This window comes from Oncorhynchus kisutch, unplaced genomic scaffold, assembly GCF_002021735.2.
Source record: "Oncorhynchus kisutch isolate 150728-3 unplaced genomic scaffold, Okis_V2 scaffold887, whole genome shotgun sequence".
NCBI lineage: Eukaryota > Metazoa > Chordata > Actinopteri > Salmoniformes > Salmonidae > Oncorhynchus > Oncorhynchus kisutch.
In genome coordinates this window covers 64,770-82,893 of record NW_022262832.1, presented here as the reverse complement: position 1 = coordinate 82,893, position 18,124 = coordinate 64,770, and the positions used below count along the sequence as shown (strand labels likewise).

The 18,124-nt window shown below is 41.0% G+C and overlaps 2 protein-coding genes across 3 annotated transcripts; both read left to right on the top strand.

The window, feature by feature from the left end:
- The first annotated feature begins 1,789 nt into the window (after positions 1 to 1,789).
- On the top strand, positions 1,790 to 9,970 carry LOC116362878 (aquaporin-8-like). The gene is made up of 5 exons (XM_031816874.1): positions 1,790 to 2,130; positions 2,691 to 2,817; positions 6,197 to 6,411; positions 7,668 to 7,802; positions 8,504 to 9,970. The coding sequence occupies exons 1-5, from the start codon at positions 1,838 to 1,840 to the stop codon at positions 8,544 to 8,546; spliced, it is 813 nt and encodes a 270-aa protein (XP_031672734.1). The 5' UTR covers positions 1,790 to 1,837; the 3' UTR covers positions 8,547 to 9,970.
- A 124-nt stretch (positions 9,971 to 10,094) lies between these two features.
- Positions 10,095 to 15,197, top strand: LOC116362877 (aquaporin-8). 2 transcript variants are annotated; one of them, XM_031816872.1, is made up of 6 exons: positions 10,095 to 10,112; positions 10,274 to 10,526; positions 11,281 to 11,407; positions 11,701 to 11,915; positions 12,959 to 13,093; positions 15,014 to 15,197. In XM_031816872.1, exons 2-6 carry the CDS (start codon positions 10,282 to 10,284, stop codon positions 15,054 to 15,056), a joined length of 765 nt encoding a protein of 254 aa, XP_031672732.1. In that variant the 5' UTR covers positions 10,095 to 10,112; positions 10,274 to 10,281; the 3' UTR covers positions 15,057 to 15,197. The 2 variants fall into 2 exon arrangements, with proteins under 2 accessions (XP_031672732.1, XP_031672733.1); XM_031816873.1 differs by lacking the exon at positions 10,095 to 10,112 and having other exon boundaries at positions 10,119 to 10,526.
- Positions 15,198 to 18,124: the final 2,927 nt, after the last annotated feature.

Below are 18,124 nucleotides of genomic sequence, written 5' to 3'. Positions count from 1 at the left end.
AGTCTCAAATCTCTGGAAGACTGAAACAGGTTTTCCTCAAGAATTTCCCTGTATTTAGTACCATCCATCATTCATTCATTTCAGACCAGTTTCCCAGTCTCTGCCAATGAAAAACATCCCACAGCATGATGCTGCCACCACCATGCTTCACTGTGGGGATGGTGTTCTTGGGGTGATGCGAGGTGTTGGGTTTGTGCCAGACTGTCACGACTTCCACCGAAGTCGGCTCCTCTCCTTGTTCGGGCAGCGTCGGCGATCGACGTCACCGGCTTTCTAGCCACTGCCGCTCCATTTTTCATCTTTACGTTTGTTTTGTCTTGTTCCTTACACACCTGGTTTTCATTCCCTAATCATACTGAATGTATTTAGTCCTCTGTTCCCCTACTTGTCTTTGTGTGTAATTGTTAATTGTTAGATGGTGTTTTGTCTGGCGCTATACTTTATTATTGTTTCCGTGTTATTTTGGCACATTGATTTTTCATGTATGTCATTTGTGGAACTGAATTAAAATGCGACTATTTATTTCACTCTGCCTCCCTTATACACACCTTACCCAGACATAGCATTTTCCTTGATGGCCAAAAAGCTACATTTTAGTCTCATTTTCATTTCACTTCACCAATTTGAACTGTTTTGTGTATGTCCATTACATGAAATCCAAATAAAAATAGATTTTTAACAACAAAATACGAAAAACGCCAAGGGGGATGAATGCTTTTGCAAGGCACTGTATATGTAAAAGATTGTTATCGTAATATGTTATTCTGATTATTATGTAGATATGTTTCAGTCACATTACATATACAACACAGGAGGTTGGTGGTACCTTAACAGGGGAGGATGGGCTCGTGGTAATGGATGGAGTGGAATAAGTGGAATTGTATGAAACACATTGAACACATGGTTTCCATGTGTTTGATGCCATTCCATTTGCGCCGTTCCAACCATTATTATGAGCCGTCCTCCCCTCAGCAGCCTACACTGATATACAAGTGGATTGATGGTAATTCAGTAGTTATGTAGAATGGCAACTTATATAGACAGTCATATAATGAGGCCGCTTGTCCATATGTTCTACAACACACTCATCATTTTGGTATTTTACTAGGATCCCCATTAGCTGTTGCGATAGCAGCAGCTACACTTCCTGGGGTCCACACAAAACATGAAACATGACATAATACAGAACATGAATAGACAAGAACAGCACAAGGACAGAACTACATACATTTAAGACGTGACACAGAGCCTCTATGCTGTACTTCTATTGTATTTTAGGCAATAGCTCTATCTGCAGAAGCAGGGTTTCTGTCCCTGTATTCTAACTGCATAATGTATATTGAAATGTAAGCTATTAATTTCACAACTAGTATTCATAATACTATTCATAATAACAGTCATGGGGAAATCATTTTGATTGATTAATTGCATTTCTTTATCCATACAAAGTCCTGACAAGTATGTTTGAAGTTAAACCAAAAGTATTGCATTTAACGGTAATTACTTAAGCGAATAACATCTGAACATTTCTTGCATTTTGTCTCATTGTTTGATGATCTGGTAGCATTTTTCTGCCTAGCTATCTGGACCATTCCAAGAAAATTACTTATCAACTTCCCCCTCCGCTATCTTCACCCCACCTCCGCCCCTCACCTCCACTTCCCTCCTGGTCTTCGGTCCTCCACCTCCTCCCATTCCTCCACCTCCCTCCTCCTCATCCACCTCACCCCTCCTCCTCCCTTCTTATTCCTTATCAGCACTCTTGCGTAACCTCTAGACTTAAGAGCACTAACGACCCATGGGCTGTTTCCAGTCTTACACAGTCTAACCCAACACCATGGCTCTCTATGAGTCTAAGACCGAGCTCTGGGACCTGGACATCAATGTGATCCAGCCAGAGGGGAAAGGTCCAGATCCAGCCACAGATGGAAACAGCAGTACCGAGCCGTTCAGGGATGCGTTCCAACGTTATATCCAGCCCTGTCTGGCAGAGCTGCTGGGTTCATCTCTGTTTATCTTTGTGGGGTGTCTGTCTGTGATCGAGAACACAGAGGGCACCGGAAGGCTGCAGCCGGCCCTGGCACACGGCCTGGCCCTGGGCATCGTTATCGCCGTGCTGGGGGAGATCAGGTAAGGCTGGGGGCCCCTCTGGGGGTGGGTGGTGAGAGGCTGGAAGGTGATAACCTGGTCCTAGATCTGTTTGTGCTGTATAGACAACTTTTCTGGCCATGACATGGTATAGGTTTTGGGACTAGGCTGGGAAGTTGATGCTCAGGTTTTCAAATGTTAGCAGAGCAACAGAAGAGTCTGTTCCTAGGCTTTCAACATGCAGCATGTTGATGCATAACAGATTGTATAAAAGCATTGCAAAAATGAAGACTTGTAATGTATCTGTTGATCAGCATTGACTTGAAGTTTTATGACTGTGCTTTCAAAGTAGCCTACAATAGATCATTAAAATGCACAACAGGATTTTAAAATCACACTTCATCATTTTGATGAGGCAATCTACATTAGCATTTTTTCTTAATATGGTTTTATTGTTGCTACTTGCCTCTATATTTAAAAGAGTTTGTTTTGTTTTCTAAAGGATGTGCCTCATATAAAAAACTATTGTGAACTGTTTAAAATAAAATAACTTAATTAAAATGTATTAGGGTAATTCAATTGTTCCATGTCTCTCTCTGCAGTGGGGGCCACTTCAACCCAGCAGTGTCTGTGTCTGTGTTTCTGATCGGGGGTCTCAACATCATACTGCTGGTCCCCTACATACTGGCTCAGATGTGTGGAGGGATGATAGGGGCAGGACTAGCCAAGGTGGGTACTCTGTAGCCAACTAAAAGGTGGGTTGCACTTCTACTAGTACTAACTTGGTATTTAATAGGATTTTAATTATAATTGTTCTTATTTATTGACATTGAAGACATGTACATATATTTAACTTAATTATTTGGTAACAATATGTACTTTCTAGTACGAACATTCAAGAATTCAATATACAGCATTTGGTAACTACCTGGCACCAAATGGGTAGGCCTACTGTCACTAAAGACTATGTAAACATCAGGAAAATTTCAGCTAGATCTTTCACACTTTCAGAGGTTTGATCGTCCCATAATACTCAACACTTGTACAATCTGCACTTATCCTAACAGTATGATCATCCTCATCCTGTCAACACTTCAGATATGGATCATGACAATAATCTCTTTCAACACCTACCCTGCTCTTCTCTTGGCTGCTATCAGGACAGTAAAACGATAAAGCAATTGACGTCCATGAGGGTTGAGTGACCAGGCAGTCACCCACTCTACTCTATTGGCAGTCATTTACATGTACAGTACAGTGTCCTTGGAGCTGAACAAGATTAGTTGAGTCTGTGTTTCACCACCTTGTAAAGTCAAGAGCTCATTGGCCATTACCCTGCAAGCACGTTTCGTTCCTTGGAAGTTGTGGGAACATAGGTTTTTAGTTTCCCATTGGTTCTGGGAACGAAGCCATATGTTTCCTGACCGGTAAAATTGTATGTTTTTTAAACGTTCTGAGAACATACGTTTTTTTAAACTGCTTTGTTGGTTAAGGGCTTGTAAGTAAGCATTTCACTGTACGATCTACATCTGTTGTATTCGGTGCATGTGACAAATACAATTAGATTTAATTTCATTTGTTCTGGGAATGTTAATTTTTAGGTTTCAGGGAGGTACTGAGGATGCTTTACTATGGTTCCCAAAAATATTTTCAGACGCCTCACAAGTCCTCAACTGGCAGCTTCATTAAATAACCAGTCTCAACATCAACAGTGAAGAGGTGACTCCAGGATGCTGTCCTTCCAGGCAGAGTTCCTCTGTCCAGTGTCTGTGTTCTTTTGCCCATCTTAATATTTTATTTTTATTGGCCAGTCTGAGATATGTCTTTTTCTTTGCAACTCTGCCTAGAAGGCCAACATCCTGGAGTTGCCTCTTCACTGTTGACGTTGAGACTGGTGTTTTGCAGGTACTATTTAATGAAGCTGCCAATTGAGGACTTGCGAGGAATCTGTTTCTCAAACTAGATACTCTAATGTACTTGTCCTCTTGCTCCTTTGTGCACTGGAGCCTCACACTCCTCTTCCTATTCAGGTTAGAGCCAGTTTGTGCTGTTCTTTGAAGGGATAACACAGTGTTGTGCGAGATCTTCAGTTTCTTGGCAATTTCTCACCTGGAAGAGCCTTCATTTCTCAGAACAAGAATAGACTGACGAGTTTCAGACGAAAATGCTTTGTTTTTGGCCATTTTGAGCCTGTAATCGAACCCACAAATGCTGATGCTCAAGATACTCAACTAGTCTAAAGAAGGCCAGTTTTATTGCTTTTTAATCAGAACAACAGTTTTCAGCTGTGCTAACATAATTGCAAAAGGTTTTTCTAATGATCAATTAGCCTTTTAAAATTATAAACTTGAATTAGCTAACACAACGTGTCATTGGAACACAGGAGTGATGGTTGCTGATAATGGGCCTCTGCACACCTATGTACTGTAGATATTCCATAAAAAATCTGCCGTTTCCAGCTACAGTAGTCATTGACAACATGAACAATGTCTACACTGTATTTCTGATCAATTTGATGTTGTTTTAATGGACAAAAAATGTGATTTTCTTTCTTTTTTGACCCAAAACTTTTGAACGGTAGTGTATATGTTCAAATCAAAATATATTTAACATTTTATATTTTTCAAAGTAGCCACCCTTTGCCTTGATGACAGCTTTGAAAACTAGGGATTCTCTCAACCAGCTTCATGAGGTAGTCACCTGGAATGCATTTCAGGTAACTTGTGTGCCTTGTTTAAAGTTAACTTGTGGAATTCCTTTCCTTCTTAATGCGTTTGAGCCAATCAGTTCTGTTGTGACATGATAGGGTTGGTATACAGAAGATATCCCTATTTGGTAAGTACCAAGTTGATATTATGGCAAGAACAGCTCAAATAAGCAAAGAGAAATGACAATCCATCATTACTTTAAGACATGGAGGTCAGTCAATCCAAAACAGTTCAAGAACTTTAACAGTTTCTTCAAGTGCTGTCGCAAAAACCATTGAGGGCTTAGATGAAACTGGCTCCCATGAGGACCGCTACAGGAAAGGAAGACCCAGTGTTAACTCTGCTGCAGAGGATAAGTTCATTAGAGTTACCAGCCTCAGATTTCAGCCCAAATAAATGCTTCACAGAGTTCAAGTAACACATCTCCACATCAACTGTTCAGAGGAAATGGGGTGAATCAGGCCTTCATGGTCAAATTGCTGCAAAGAAACCACTACTAAAGGACACTTATAAGAAGAAGAGACTTGCTTGGACCAAGAAACACAAGCAATGGACATTAGACTGGTGGAAATCTGTCCTTTGGTCTGATGAGTCCAAATTTGAGATTTTTGGTTCCAACCGCTGTGTCCTTGTGAGACGCAGAGTAGGTGAACGGATGACCTGCATGTGTGGTACCCACTGTGAAGCATGGAGGAGGAGGTGTGATGGTGTGGGGCCACGTTTCTGGTGGTTTGCGCTTAGTGGGACTATCATTTGTTTTTCAACAGGACAATGACTCAACACACCTCCAGGCTGTGTAAGGGCTATTTGACCAAGAAGGAGAGTGATGGAGTGCTGCATCAGATGACCTGGCCTCCACAATCACACGACCTCAACCCAATTGAGATGGTTTGGGATGAGTTGGACCGCTGAGTGAAGGAAAAGCAGCCAGCAAGTGCTCAGCATATGTGGGAACTCCTTCAAGACTGTTGGAAAAGCATTCCAGGTGAAGCTGTTTGAGAGAATGCCAAGAGTGTGCATAGCTGTCATCAAGGCAAAGGGTGGCTACTTAGAAGAAGATAAAATATCAAATGTATTTTGATTTGTTTAACACTTTTTTTATTAGTACACAATACCATGTGTTATTTCATAGTTTGATTGTCTTCACTATTATTTTACAACGTAGAAAATAGTACAAATAAAGACAAACCCTTGAATGAGTAGGTGTGTCCAAAATGTTGTCTCGTACTGTATATTATTTTTTATCACACTTGAAAAGACAAACTCTGAACAGATGTAGAATATGACCAGTGGAAAGTAGCAGTCGATAAGCAAATGTTAAATAATGTTCTTCTGTATCTGGACCTATACTTTTCTCCCTACATATCCTATATTCATATCAGTAATATCTCCTTCTCCAGGTGATTTCCCCATCCATGAACTATGGCAAAGTTTCAGGGGCAGCATTCGACACAGTGCAGGCCGACACCCAGATAGTACCAGCCACGGTGGCAGAGGTGATCATGACTCTGTTCCTGACGATGGTGGTGTGTATGGGGGCCGTGAATGGACGCACGCGCAGCCTGTTGGCACCTCTCTGCATCGGGCTGACCGTGACCGCAGACATCCTGGCTGGGTGAGGACCCATGGGTTAGAAGGTGTGGTGTAAGAGCGGTGGGTGGGGTGGTCGTGGAGTGGATTGATGTAAGGTGTGTGGGTAAGGGATAGGATGGGAGGAGGGCTGGAAAGGTTTGAGAAATTAGCCTGGAGAAAGACTGTACTGTACATTCTGCAGAACAACTTTTCAGATACAAACAAATCAAATCAAATGTTATTAGTCACATCCGCCGAAAACACCAGTGAACCTTACACCTTACACCTTACAGTGAAATGCTTACTTACGAGCCCCTAACCAACAATGAAGTTTTTAAAAAATCATAAGAATAAGAGATAAAAGTAACAAGCAATTAAAGAGCAGCAGTAAAATAACAATAGCGAGACTATATACAGGGGGGTACTGATACAGAGTCAGTGTGCCGGGGAATTTGAGGTAGTATGTACATGTAGGTAGAGTTATTAAAGTGACTATGCATAGATGACAACAGAGAATAGCAGTGGTGTAAAGAGGGCGGGGGGCACTGCAAATAGTCTGGGTAGCCATTTAACTAGATGTTTAGGAGTCTTATGGCTTGAGGGTAAAGCTGTTTAGAAGCCTCTTGGAACAAGAACAAGAGCGCACAAGCCGTGTGGTAGCAGAGAGAACAGTCTATGACTAGATGACTAGGGTGGCTGGAGTCTTTGACCATTTTTAGGGCCTTCCTCTGACACCGCCTGGTATAGAGGTCCTGGATGGCAGGAAGCTTGGTCCCAGTGATGCACTGGGATGTTCGCACTACCCTCTGTAGTGCCGGAGGCCGATCAGTTGCCATACCAGGCAGTGATGCAACAAGTCAGGATGCTCTCGATGGTGCAGCTGTAGAACCTTTTGAGGATCTAAGGACCCACGACAAATCTTTTCAGTCTCCTAAGGGGGAATAGGTTTTGTTGTGACCTCTTCACGACTGTCTTGGTGTGCTTGGACAATGTTAGTTTGTTGGTGAAGTGGACACCAAGGAACTTGAAGCTCTCAACCTGCTCCACTGCAGCCCCGTCGATGAGAATGGGGGCGTGCTCGGTCCTCTTTTTTCTGTTGTCCACAATCATCTCCTTTGTCTTGATGTTTGATGTAATGGCCTACCTTTGTACAGTATAGTTAACTACTACTGAGATAAATACCTGTACACTACCAATAAAACACAATGTACACCACAATACACTCCTTACTGTGTACCGTAAGACACCACATGCTCTATCATTCATTCATGCATCGCTTTTATATCACGTCCTCTACAGGGGAGCAGTGTCTGGGGCATGTATGAACCCAGCTCGTGCCTTTGGCCCGGCCGTGGTGGCCGACTACTGGAGCTATCACTGGATCTACTGGGTGGGACCCATGTCTGGAGCCCTGCTAACCGCCAGCTTCATACGGTACTGTACAGCTCTGATCTTCTGGGGCCTGGATACCTGGCTGTTTACATCATTGTCCTGTTTGGTTTTAAACAGAAACAGACTGGAGCCCAAGCTACTATTGAAACACTTTGGTTGGGAAAGCAACCTTAATCTTTGTCCTTGAAATGACCATTAATACTAAAATAATGACCCAACTGGAGCTCCATAGATTAGAATGGAATATATTTACTATTGAATGGAAGTTGCCTCCACTAGCTGCAAGTGTGGGGTTAGAAGCCTTGTCTGCCCATAAATTCTTGCAAATCAGCAAGAGAATCTACCACCTCCATATCGGGATGTGTTGTCTTGTGCGATAAAGCACTGTATCGTAACATGGCTGTTAGACAGGGCTGTTTGTTCTCAACTTGATAAACATGAACTGTCCCTCTAAAATCAATGGCTAGCTATGTGATGGAAAGTTACTCCTACAATGGGTGCTTTTATACAATTCTTAAGTTTGGGAGAGTCATTAACCTAGTTTTAACAATGTGTGGATTTAACACCTTTTTATCTTGATTTCCCTTGTTAAAGTCTTGTGTTGTAGAGACATATTTTGGGGAATTATTTACATTTATGTTAAAAATAACTAAAGAAACAATGTGTGGAAGCAACAACTTGTCGAGTGATGTTACATTCAACAATTCTGTACTATTTTGATGGTGTGTTTTTTCTATTTTCAGATTACTGCTTGGGGATGAGAAAACCAGAGTTCTCTTGATATGATACAGATGTAGGTTTCCAGTTCAAGTCCATAAAAAAGTCAATTTCCAAAATCCACATAAATTCTAACAGTATTTTCGTGTTACTATTTCCATGTCTCTTAGTTTAAAATAATCTTACCAATGTAACTTTATTCTATGCCGGTATATATAGATTATCTATTGTCCATAAATGCAATCAATTTTATTCAATGCCATTTGTATAAACAAATTTTTGTGCATTAAATATTGCATTGTATATTTCTTTCTATGATTGATCCCTTTTGACATAGTAGAAGTGACTTCTGGCCCAGTCTGTGTTTTATACCGCCACCTTTTGGTTATGTGGTGAACTACAGCCTTGCATTGGTCTGACTCTCACTGTCCTGTGATACAACCTTCCATATGCGTCATGCCTTTTCACTGATTATCTGCACACAGACATCCAAAAACTAGCCACATTAGATAACATTGAATTTGACACTGTAATTGCTATCTTGACTGAAAGTCTCAGCCATAGAAATATAATTACTAGAAAGGCCATAGCCCCTCAGACAACCGGTTCTCCCATTATGGACTCATTGACTTGAACGGGGACCTCTCTTCTAGTAATTATATTTCTATGGCAGACACTCATTTGAGACAGTGGTATGTGAATGTTTAAAAAATGTTGCAGTGAAGATTCAAGAAATTAAGTATAAATGTGTACAGCAGAGGAGTTGTCGTCATGTCCATTTATTGATTTGTACGTTGGAAATATAGAAGATACTGTTTCTTTCATATGCAATTAATACAAATGAATTATTAAATGAATTCATGAATTCCATTAGTGCCCCCTCAAGAATAAGTACATACTGTACATGATGCCTGTATGCACAGTAACAGTCTGATTTTGCCACATTCTACACATTTACAATGTCAATGTATTTATCACCTGTTATTTGCTGATGGATGTGTCTACCATTTAGGACACATAATAAGATATTACAAAGTGTAAAAAGCCAGTTTCATGTTTCACTGGGTTGTCTTTTACTCCCTTCAGAGAATAACAGGAACAGACTTTGCACAGGTGCAGAGACTTCGTCAAACTGTCTAGTTTTAATGCTTTATCTTATCTAGCTGGGACTGGCTAACATCAATGATCTATGCATGATTAATACAAGCAGGTTAACCAAGATTAAACTTGTTTGTTTGGCCTGGAAATCTAGAACATTATGTCTAGTAGTAGGCTGCTGTATTAACAAACTAACAAAACATTTAGTTGATTTAAATAGTAAAAACATATCATAGTCATATTGACATATGCTCTACCCTGAAAATGTTGTTTTCAAATCAGTGCCAACAAAATATCTGTCTGCTGGACAATTACTATACTTTAAAACTGTAAACTGGTTGTCTGTTGTACTGTGTTCACTAGAGTAAACTGACTTGGATTAATCATAACATGGATATCAGTGTCAAAGAGTCCATCGTTGGTCAATGGAGCAATTCAATTTTATGCTCTCTCTCTCGCTCTCTTTCTCTCTCTCCACTCTCTATCTTGCCCTTTCGTTCTTTGAACTTACCAAAGTTCAAGTGATTAGCAACGCAGGTAGATATTTGGACACACACCTGCGGACATTATCGCCAGTGCTGCACTGTATCTCTATATACAAAGACTCCTCTCTCTCATCTATTTTCCCTCCAAACTCCTCCATTCTCTCTCTCCTCTATTCTCACTCTATCTCTCCAAACTCCTTTCCACTATGACAGAAGGGACAATGGAACTGGGTGACATTGGGACATCCCTGATGGCATCAGACTCTAAGAAAGCACCGGTCCAGCCTCCCAACAAGTTTGAGCGCCTGGTCCAGCCGTGTCTGGCTGAGCTGGTGGGGACCATGTTCTTTGTGTTCATCGGCTGTGTGTCGGTCATAGAGAACGTGGAGGCAGCAGGGAGGCTGCAGCCAGCTCTGGTCCATGGTCTGGCTGTGGCAGTCATGGTGGCTTGCATGGCAGAGATCAGGTCTGTGTGTTTATATACAGTGTGTTGATAAACTGTCTCACTGTACTGTGCTGTTTTGGATAAGTGTCTGTAAAATGTCTCCTATTACATCATTACAGTGTTGTACTTTGGTCTCCTTTTGAGATTAACGTTAGTCATTTGTTTTCAATAGAGCATTTATATTTTGCATGAACAGTATGTTGTGTGCTTTAATATGAGTGGAATGAAGGCATTTGAGTGTAATGCATATGGCCCATTATTCCATTATATTTGGAATGTTCTATGTTGCTACAACATTCTATATTGCTACAATTTTGGGGTCAAAATACTGAACACACACGGAGTGGAAACCCAAAAGTCCCTTATTCTTTTTGTGGTGATTATGTGTTTCTTCGTCATGTGCAGAGTTCAAAAACAGTCTTTCACAGATAAAGGTAACAGACCTAAGGTTGTAAAACTATTCTCATTCCAGTGAGTGCCATTCAACTTATAAACAGTGGCCATTATGGTGTAATGTGTTATGATCTCACAGATGCACCTGACACATACATATCCCAAGTTTATAAAGCAACTGTGACCCCATTCATATTGTTATACCTAATAATTGAGTGAACATATTAACAATGTCTAATCAATATCTAAAGCCAATCTCCTTGAACTGATACAAAAGGTACAAGTGTGAAGGTGAGTAATGTTAAACTGTGAAATATACTGTGTAAAACCCAACACTCCTGGGCTATCTGACCATTCTCCTATTTCTCTCTGACCTCCACAGCGGCTCCCATTTTAACCCACCGTTTACCATTGCTATCTACCTGTGTGGAGGCATGAAGCTGAATATGGTGGGGCCCTACCTCGTCAGTCAGCTCATAGGGGGTGTGCTAGGTGCTTCCATGTCAAAGGTGAGGGTTAAACCTGATATCAGTGGTCATTCAATGCACATCTATGACTAACAGTATCTGTGGAGGTAGAATTTTGTCTTGCACCTTGAAATGATTTGAAATGCAGAAAAAAAATATCAGTTGGATTGAATCAAATCAAATCAAAACTATAAAATGAATATTCACAACTACAGTGATTAGATATGCAGACAACTGTCATGACCCCAGTTTAGCTCGTCAGACAATGCATTGGGTTTTGTAGTAGTATAATGACATCACTGCCAGTAAATGAACCTGAATCCATTGTTCCTCAGCTGATGACCACAACAGAGAACTACTCCAAGGCCCAGGGGGCAGCGTTTGCCCTGCTGCAATCACAAGATCAGCTGTGGGGGGCTCTGTTTGGAGAGATAGCCATGACCTGCCTGGTCACCATGGTGGTGCTGCTGGGGGCGGTCAACGCCAAGAGTAGCAGCCCCATGGTTCCCTTCATGGTGGGCTGTACTGTCATCATCAACATCCTGGCTGGGTGAGATACTGAGAGGGCCAAGAGTGGAATGTATCACTTGTACTGTAACTAGGCCCAACATCTTTCCTGGCTACTTGACCTGGTCAGTTCCTGCTATAGGGTTATTAGGGCCTCGAGGTTTTCCTGGCTACTTGACCTGGTCAGTTCTTGCTATAGGGTTATTAGGGCCTCGAGGTTTTCCTGGCTACTTGACCTGGTCAGTTCCTGCTATAGGGTTATTAGTCCCTCAAGGTTTTTCCTGGCTACTTGACCTGGTCAGTTCCTGCTATAGGGTTATTAGGGCCTCGAGGTTTTCCTGGCTACTTGACCTGGTCAGTTCTTGCTATAGGGTTATTAGGGCCTCGAGGTTTTCCTGGCTACTTGACCTGGTCAGTTCTTGCTATAGGGTTACTAGGGCCTAGAGGTTTTCCTGGGCCTGGTACAAGTAATTCTCCAAAAAGACTTTGTTCTCTTAATAATTAGCCTGGATAGATAAGGTTTGGGGAAAGTTTGTTTGAAGGTTTGTTTATGAACTATTTATAAACCACTATTATATCATTTGTTACCTATTAAATAGAGTTTGTTATAAATGATTTACATGGATATAACATTATTATACACTGTTTAAACAAATGATATACTGATTTATGAAATGTTAACTAATAATGAACCAAGAAATAATGGAAGATAAACAAACGTTCAAGTAGAGTTGTCATCAACGATTACATCCACAACTGAAGATATGGAACAGCCATTGCTAAAATGTGCATTATTGTGACATAAAGATTAGATAAACATCTTAGATAGGTAGTTCAGATAACACGCTCATTACATTGCAATTAGGACCTTCTGGGCATTTCTAAGTAACGTATTTACTGTTCCCACACGACACCATGATCATGGCAAAACATGAAATACTTATCTCAACATTTAGTTTCATAGCATCATGGGTAGAGATACAGCACATGGTTGTTTTGATGGACATGATTCTGTTGCATACCTGGAGATAATCATGTTTAATACTATCATAGTTCTGAAACTCTTTGTCGTTATTATTTCTTCAGTGGAGATGTGTCTGGAACCTGTCTGAACCCGGCCAGAGCCCTGGGTCCTGCTATAGTGGCCAACTACTGGACCTACCACTGGGTTTACTGGGTAGGACCCATCACTGGTGGACTGGTGGCTGCTGCACTGGTTAGGTGAGGATAGACTACACACAGAGATCCTACTAAATTACTTCTAATGTATAATTCTATGAGGCTACGTCCCAGACAGAATAGTCTGGTTCAGCAGCTACAGTGCCTTGCGAAAGTATTCGGCTCCCTTGAACTTTGCGACCTTTTGCCACATTTCAGGCTTCAAACATAAAGATATAAAACTGTATTTTTTTGTGAAGAATCAACAACAAGTGGGACACAATCATGAAGTGGAACGACATTTATTGGATATTTCAAACTTTTTTAACAAATCAAAAACTGAAAAATTGGGCGTGCAAAATTATTCAGCCCCCTTAAGTTAATACTTTGTAGCGCTACCTTTTGCTGCGATTACAGCTGTAAGTCGCTTGGGGTATGTCTCTATCAGTTTTGCACACCGAGAGGCAGAATTTTTTTCCCATTCCTCCTTGCAAAACAGCTCGAGCTCAGTGAGGTTGGATGGAGAGCATTTGTGAACAGCAGTTTTCAGTTCTTTCCACAGATTCTCGATTGGATTTAGGTCTGGACTTTGACTTGGCCATTCTAACACCTGGATATGTTTATTTTTGAACCATTCCATTGTAGATTTTGCTTTATGTTTTGGATCATTGTCTTGTTGGAAGACAAATCTCCGTCCCAGTCTCAGGTCTTTTGCAGACTCCATCAGGTTTTCTTCCAGAATGGTCCTGTATTTGGCTCCATCCATCTTCCCATCAATTTTAACCATCTTCCCTGTCCCTGCTGAAGAAAAGCAGGCCCAAACCATGATGCTGCCACCACCATGTTTGACAGTGGGGATGGTGTGTTCAGGGTGATGAGCTGTGTTGCTTTTACGCCAAACATAGCGTTTGGCATTGTTGCCAAAAAGTTCAATTTTGGTTTCATCTGACCAGAGCACCTTCTTCCACATGTTTGGTGTGTCTCCCAGGTGGCTTGTGGCAAACTTTAAACGACACTTTTTATGGATATCTTTAAGAAATGGCTTTCTTCTTGCCACTCTTCCATAAAGGCCAGATTTGTGCAATATACGACTGATTGTTGTCCTATGGACAGAGTCTCCCACCTCAGCTGTAGATCTCTGCAGTTCATCCAGAGTGATCATGGGCCTCTTGGCTGCATCTCTGATCAGTCTTCTCCTGGTATGAGCTGAAAGTTTAGAGGGACGGCCAGGTCTTGGTAGATTTGCAGTGGTCTGATACTCCTTCCATTTCAATATTATCGCTTGCACAGTGCTCCTTGGGATGTTTAAAGCTTGGGAAATCTTTTTGTATCCAAATCCGGCTTTAAACTTCTTCACAACAGTATCTCGGACCTGCCTGGTGTGTTCCTTGTTCTTCATGATGCTCTCTGCGCTTTTAACGGACCTCTGAGACTATCACAGTGCAGGTGCATTTATACGGAGACTTGATTACACACAGGTGGATTGTATTTATCATCATTAGATCAACATTGATCAACATTGGATCATTCAGAGATCCTCACTGAACTTCTGGAGAGAGTTTGCTGCACTGAAAGTAAAGGGGCTGAATAATTTTGCACGCCCAATTTTTCAGTTTTTGATTTGTTAAAAAAGTTAGAAATATCCAATAAATGTCGTTCCACTTCATGATTGTGTCCCACTTGTTGTTGATTCTTCACAAAAAAATACAGTTTTATATCTTTATGTTTGAAGCCTGAAATGTGGCAAAAGGTCGCAAAGTTCATGGGGGGCGAATACTTTCGCAAGGCACTGTATACTGTAAGAATGTGTTTGAGATTGTACAGGACGATGCACGGACACCATTTCACTGTATGTGTTTTCTCATGTTCCTCAATGTGTAGTCTTATTATTACTGATGTGAATGCGAGCATACTGAATGAAGATTTATAATGTCACAATAAAGCATCATCTTCAGAACCTCTTATGCTATCTGTTTTTTTCAGACTACTGCTTGGAGACCGGAAGACACGTATTCTCATGAAGTAATACCACATATCGAGTTGACAGGTCTGAGATTACCATTGTTGTTACATACAGTACCAGTCAAAAGTTTGGACACACCTACTCATTCAAGGGTTTGTCTTTATTTTTACTATTTTCTACTTTGTAGAATAATATTGAAGACATCTAAACTATGAAATAACACATATGGAATCATGTCATAGCCAAAAAAGTGTTAAACAAATCAAAATATATTTTAGATTTTAGATTCTTCAAAATAGCCACCCTTTCCACACTCTTGGTATTCTCCCAACCAGCTTCACCTGGAATGCTTTTCCCACATATGCTGAGCACTTGTTGGCTGTTTTTCCTTCACTCTGCGGTCCAACTCTTCCCAAACCATCTCAATTGGGTTGAGGTCGGAGGACTGTGGATGCCAGGTCATCTGATGCAGCACTCCATCACTCTCCTTCTTGGTCCTGTTGAAAAACAAATGATAGTCCCACTAAGCACAAACCAGATGGGATGGTGAATAACTGCAGAATGCTGTGGTAGGTATGCTGGTTAAGTGTGCCTTGAAATCTAAATAAATCATCGACAGTGTCACCAGCAAAGCACCCCCACACCATCAAACCTCCTACGTGATTTACGGTGGCAGCCACACATGCAGAGATCATTCATTCACCTACTCTGTGTCTCACAAAGACATAGCAGTTGGAACCAAAAATCTCACATTTGGACTCATCAGACCAAAGGACAGATTTCAACCGGTCTTATGTCCATTGCTCATATTTCTTGGCCCATGAAAGTTTCTTATTATTATTGGTGTCCATTAGTAGTGGTTTCTTTACAGAAATTTGACCATGAAGGCCTGATTCACACTGTCTCCTCTGAACAGTTGATGTTGAGATGTGTCTGTTACTTGAACTCTGTGAAGCATTTATTTGGGCTGCAATCTGAGGCTGGTAACTCTAATGAATTCATCCTCTGCAGCAGAGGTAACTCTGGGTCTTCCTTTCCTGTAGCGGTCCTCATGAGAGCCAGTTTCATCTTAGCGCTTGATGGTTTTTTCATCCTGCACTTGAAGAAACTTTCACAGTTTAAATTTACGGATTGACTGACCTTCATGTCTTAAAGTAATGATAGACGGTCCTTTCTCTTTGCTTATTTGAGCTGTTCTTGCCATAATATGGACTTGGTCTTTTACCAAATAGGGCTATCTTCTGTATACCAACCCTATCATGTCACAACACAACTGATTGGCTCAAACGCATTAAGAAGGAAAGAAATTCCACAAATGAATGTTTAACAAGACACACCTGTTAATTGAAATGCATTCCAGGTGACTACCTCATGAAGCTGGTTTAGAGAATGCCAAGAGTGTGCAAAGCTGTCATCAAGGCAAACGGTGGCTACTAATCTCAAATATAAAATATATTTTGATTTGTTTAACACGTTTTTGGTTACTACATGATTCCATATGTGTTATTTCATAGTTTTGATGTCTTCACTATTATTATACAATGTAGAAAATAGTACAAATAAAGAGAAATTCTTAAATGAGTAGGTGTGTCTAAACGTTTTACTGGTACTGTATATTATCACCATTATTGTTATATTATCACCATTGTTGTTATTATATCATCATTATTGCTATATTATCACCATTGTTGTTGAATATATTATCACCATAATTGTTATATTATCACCATTGTTGTTGTTATATTATCACCATTACTGTTATATTATCACCATTACTGTTATATTATCACCATTGTTGTTGAATATATTGTCACCATTATTGTTATATTTTCACCTTTTTTGTTTTCCCAGTATATTTTGGGGACACTATTTTCCTGTGACTATTTGAGATTAAAAGCTTTTTATAAACAAAGTGACAAGCTATTGTCAACCATGTATTTTTAACATACACTTAGTGTACAAAATATTTAAAAGACACTGCTATTTCCATGACCAGGTGAATCCAGGTGAAAGATATGATCCCTTATTGATGTCTTCAATCAATGTAGATGAAGGGGATAAGATGGGTTAAAGAAGGATTTTAAATCCTTGAGACAATTGAGACAAAGGATTTAAGTGCCTTTGAACGGGGTATGGTAGTAGGTGCCAGGCGAACCAGTTTGTGTCAAGAACTGCAATGCTGCTGAGTTTTTCATGCTCAACAGTTTCCCGTGTATCAAGAACGGTCCACTACCCAAAGGACATCCAGACAACTTGACACAACTGTGGGAAGCATTGGAGTCAACATGGGCCAGCATCCCTGTGGAACGCTTTCAACACCTTGTAGAGTCCATGACCTGACAAATTGAGGCAGGTTTTGTACACTCATCGTATATCAGTCAAGTTATTATCAGCACGGAACAGTTTGTGTCTAGGACTGACTATTGCAAACACCCAGGAATAGTAGAAATGTGTTCAACACTCTGTCAGATACTGATACTCAATTTCAGCATTCCCTTTTAGAAGACCAACAAAAGAATGCCCAAATGCAGAACATTATGTAGAAAAGAATGTGGAAAAGCCTATTTCCAACCAGGTGTTTTGTGTATGGAGGGCTTCACCAATTTGTAAATCTTTGGCCCAACTCTCCATCTCATTACCTTATAAATCAGTGGGGATATAAAAAAACTAAAACAAATTAACTTTCCCCATAAGTCAATTACCAAAACACTCAGTTCAAACGCAAACAACAGACGGCAAAATAATGAAGGACCTTTTCAAAACCACAGGGTCCATCTCTGGCATGAGCGTTGTGCTCCCATGCTCCTGGTCCTATAGCCTGTAAAGGAGACCCAGTCAAAGGCTGGCCTGGAGGGTCTCATGCTGTTTCCACATTGTACCCCGGGCCTCCCCACAGCAGTGGCCCACATGGGAAAGCTGGCCAGGCGGCGGGATAAACCAATTACCCCCCAGATGGAGGGGACTCCTGCCGGCACACCATCCGAGGGGCTCCTGGCCTCCCGCTTCCAGGCGCTCCTGGAAACCCCCGGGACGTCGTTCCCTCAGATTCTGTCTGGAGAATTCCCAAAGATGGGAATTGTGTGACCTCAAAAGCCTCGGAGAGTAGACAATATTCAGCTCGGAAATGTGGT